This window comes from Lactuca saligna, chromosome 7 (assembly GCF_052625555.1).
Source record: "Lactuca saligna cultivar CGN05327 chromosome 7, ASM5262555v1, whole genome shotgun sequence".
Taxonomy (NCBI): Eukaryota; Viridiplantae; Streptophyta; class Magnoliopsida; order Asterales; family Asteraceae; genus Lactuca; species Lactuca saligna.
In genome coordinates this window covers 160794832-160798306 of record NC_136423.1, presented here as the reverse complement: position 1 = coordinate 160798306, position 3475 = coordinate 160794832, and the positions used below count along the sequence as shown (strand labels likewise).

Genomic DNA, 3475 nt, shown 5'->3' with positions numbered 1-3475 from the left:
TCAGTATTTGGTGATTTTAGTTGGCTTAATAGAGTAGGTTATTGACGAAATTGTGTTATTGTTCTTCCTATTTGGTGTCTCCAAAAAGAATGGACAATCATCAAGTATGATCCCTAGTCTCTTACTCTTTGCTTTTAATCATCGGTGTTTTGGAAATTTTATGTTATTCTTCTTCCTATTTTGTGTCCCCTTACACTACTTGCTTAACTATTTATTTCTTTAATCAGATGCTTTATTTAGCTGTAAAGTTTGCTTTTACATCTGGTTTTACTTGTGAAAAGATTAGCCTTTGAGTTTTCTAGGATCAATCAGAATTGAATTGAGGATATAGAGTTTCCAATTTCGCTATAAATTCATTGTCTTATGTTGGTATTCAACATGAAAGTGAGTTTGAACTTTTAGGAAATTGGGTTGATTATATCAATATGCTTGGTTTGAATGTTTTACATTTGCTACAGATGGACATTTGGGATAAACCTGCACTAGAGGAGCTTTTTGCCTCCATAAAGCAAGCTTGTTTTCACCCGTACAATTTTGGGTTGAAGTAATCTAATAGATTTAGATTGTTATGGCTATGTATGTAGGTTTGATGTTATACATTTTGCTGGATTAAAGGCACTTGGTGAAAATGTAAAGAAGCCAATGATGTACCGGTTATTTGTGTTGATGACCTATTGGCTTGGAGTTTTTTTCTTCAATTGCCTGTTAGGATGAATGTTTCCCCAATATAAACTTTTTTGTAAAGCGATACCATCACTCTAGTTGATTAACCATGTTTCATTCTCCTTTTTTTTGGGGGGGTTGGCTAATAAGACACCCTATTTTACCATTTAGACAACCCTAATTAATGTTTGAAATATTTTTATTGGTTGAAATTGCATTGTTTTCCGAAAAAGATGATTACAAGAAGTTGATTATAGGTTGACTTTTTATAGAAATGATTATAGGGTGTCTAAGGAGTATCTTATTAGCAGCACCCTTTTTTTCCTTTGTCTACTATTGAAAAAAAATGGTGAGAAAATATGTTTTTGTTGTGCCAATATCATTTGTAAGTCCTTGCATGATCAATAGCTATGAGATATGATGGCTCGTTTTCCTTTTTATTCATTTTATATTATATTCATGTGATAGATTGTTCTCTTGTTTCAAAACTTTTTGATTGATGAATTTGGCTGTAATTAATTTTCTTGTTAGGTTAATGTATTTATATGAAATAAAGCTAATATCAAATTTAAGTCCTTGCATTTGGCTATGATTTGATTAATATTTGTGCATAAAAAAAGAAGGTTGTCTCGTCCCTTCCCATTGTAATTGTAGGAGGGAAAGTAAAAGGAGTGATTTACAACCACCCTGCCCCTAGCCCTACCATGGAAGAAAGATATAGCCCTATAACCTGGTTTTCAGCAGATCTAGAATCTACTGCCCCTCTTTCAACAAACTTGCTTGCTATCCCAGCGCGTCTATCCTTAGTTTTCGTGTCTAGCAAGCGAGAAAACGTGACGCGCTAACGAAGGTTCTGAAAGAATTGAAAAAGCTCTGAAAAATAAACAACCCGACCTGAGGAACTACCAACAACGGAAGAACTAGCAACAGCGGTAGAAACCGTTGCATTTGGCTATGATTTGATTAATATTTGTGCATAAAAAATGTTTGTGTATTAAAAATAAAGTAATTTAATTAAATTAGGAAAAAAAAATGCTAGGAGTGTTACCACTCCCTATCAAATGCTAAGATTATATGCTAAATAAAGAAAAATGAAGTGTCAATCAAAAAGCTTATGTTGGTAAAGTGCTAACAGTGTTACTACTCCTGTTCACCTAATAAATTCAAAAAACTTATGTGGTAAAGTGCTAACAGTGTTATCACTCCGGCCTAATAAAGTAAATGACTTAGTTGTATAAAAGTGTATCATTTGTGATAATGAATTAACCGTTCAATGAGAGACACATGGAAATGATCTAAGATTTTTTTTTATTGCAATAAGATGCTTAATAAGCTAATGTATATATAAAGTAGCGCAAAATTTTCCCATATATCACAAACACAATATTTACATCAAGGGTCTCTCATTTATGCAATGCAAAATTCCCCAATAAAAAAGGCGAAAAGAGATTAAAAATGAAGCTACCAATGGAACAATATAAAACTATTTCTTTCACTCATTTTCATTTGATAAAATCTCAAATCTAATATGCATAGTAAGGCATCCCATAGCTGCCGTAGTAATATTGGTATGGATTAACTGTAAAATCTAGTGGCGCCACCGTGGGATTTGTTTCCTTTGCGGCGGCTGGTTTCTTCTCCTCCACCGGACCAACACTCAGTAGCTCTGTGTATCCAACACCTTTCCTTAGCAAGGTCGTCAGTTCAACTGAGTCAACATCTTCCCCTGTTACAGCGATTTGGGTTTTATCTGATCCCACGAAAGATGCTGATTCCACACCTGTTCATCAATTTTCAGATCATTATTTAACCAAGTAATCAATTAATTCCAATTGAGTTTAACAATAATCAGGTATCAAACCCACAATTACAATTGCTGTTAAAATTTAGGTTATGAAATTCAAATTAGTCGATTTCCTGTAAAATGAGAATCACTTGAAAATTGGGAGAGATGTCGGATACTTCATACAATGAACTTGAGAATGTGTAAGAACTAAGAAGTAGTAAAAAGGAATTGTGAAGATGAAAATCACAAAACATGAACTTACCGGAGAGACTAACGGCGATTTTCAGAGCCTTACGGATTTTCTTTTCGTTGTCCATTGTGACCTTCACCACAATCTTTTGCTGTAAAACCAATCAATTACACAAATTGAGATTAACTGATTCGAACAAAAGTGAAACAGAATTGAACTGAATGACTAAACATGTACCTTTGCCATTTTTATGAATCTGTTTTGGATTTAGAATATTGGAAAGTAAGAGGATTTAGAGAAGACGTGTGAAGAGTGAAAGTACTGAGAGTGTATTTATAGATCGTCCAGGGGTTCGCAGAGGAGGAAGACGACAAGGTCAACGCCGTGGGAAGGAAGCTTCGGACTAATTGGATAACTTTTTGGATCCCTCTCACCAACTTCTGGGTGAAACATACAGCTTTTTTTTGTTTATAGAGGAGGAAGACGACAAGGCATGTCATTTTCTAGATCATCATAGGCATAATTACTTCTTTTTTCAGACTTTTGTTTACATACCTTTCATTTACATAAAAGTTTCAAATTACCCCCTTTTTGTTTTTCTACACCACAATTATTATTTATATACAATAAACCTGACTTACAAATTAATAAAAGTAACAACAGGGTGAGACATACAATGTTATGTTATTCTCTTATCAACAAATTTAAAATTTAAAAATTAAAAATGACGAGTAAGTATGTTACGATTAAATTGGATTATTCTAAACATACGAATTGCTATTTTAACCATAGAACCATCATTACCTTGGAGTAGTTCAATTTTTCTTAATTTTTTT

At 33.4% G+C, this 3475-nt stretch overlaps 1 protein-coding gene across 1 annotated transcript; it reads right to left on the bottom strand.

Moving 5' to 3' along the window:
* Window positions 1-2004: 2004 nt before the first annotated feature.
* LOC145004150 (heavy metal-associated isoprenylated plant protein 46-like) lies at window positions 2005-3007 on the bottom strand. The gene is made up of 3 exons (XM_078963046.1): window positions 2877-3007; window positions 2712-2790; window positions 2005-2443 (listed from the first exon to the last, which is right to left on the bottom strand). The coding sequence occupies exons 1-3, from the start codon at window positions 2883-2885 to the stop codon at window positions 2187-2189; spliced, it is 345 nt and encodes a 114-aa protein (XP_078819172.1). The 5' UTR covers window positions 2886-3007; the 3' UTR covers window positions 2005-2186.
* Window positions 3008-3475: the final 468 nt, after the last annotated feature.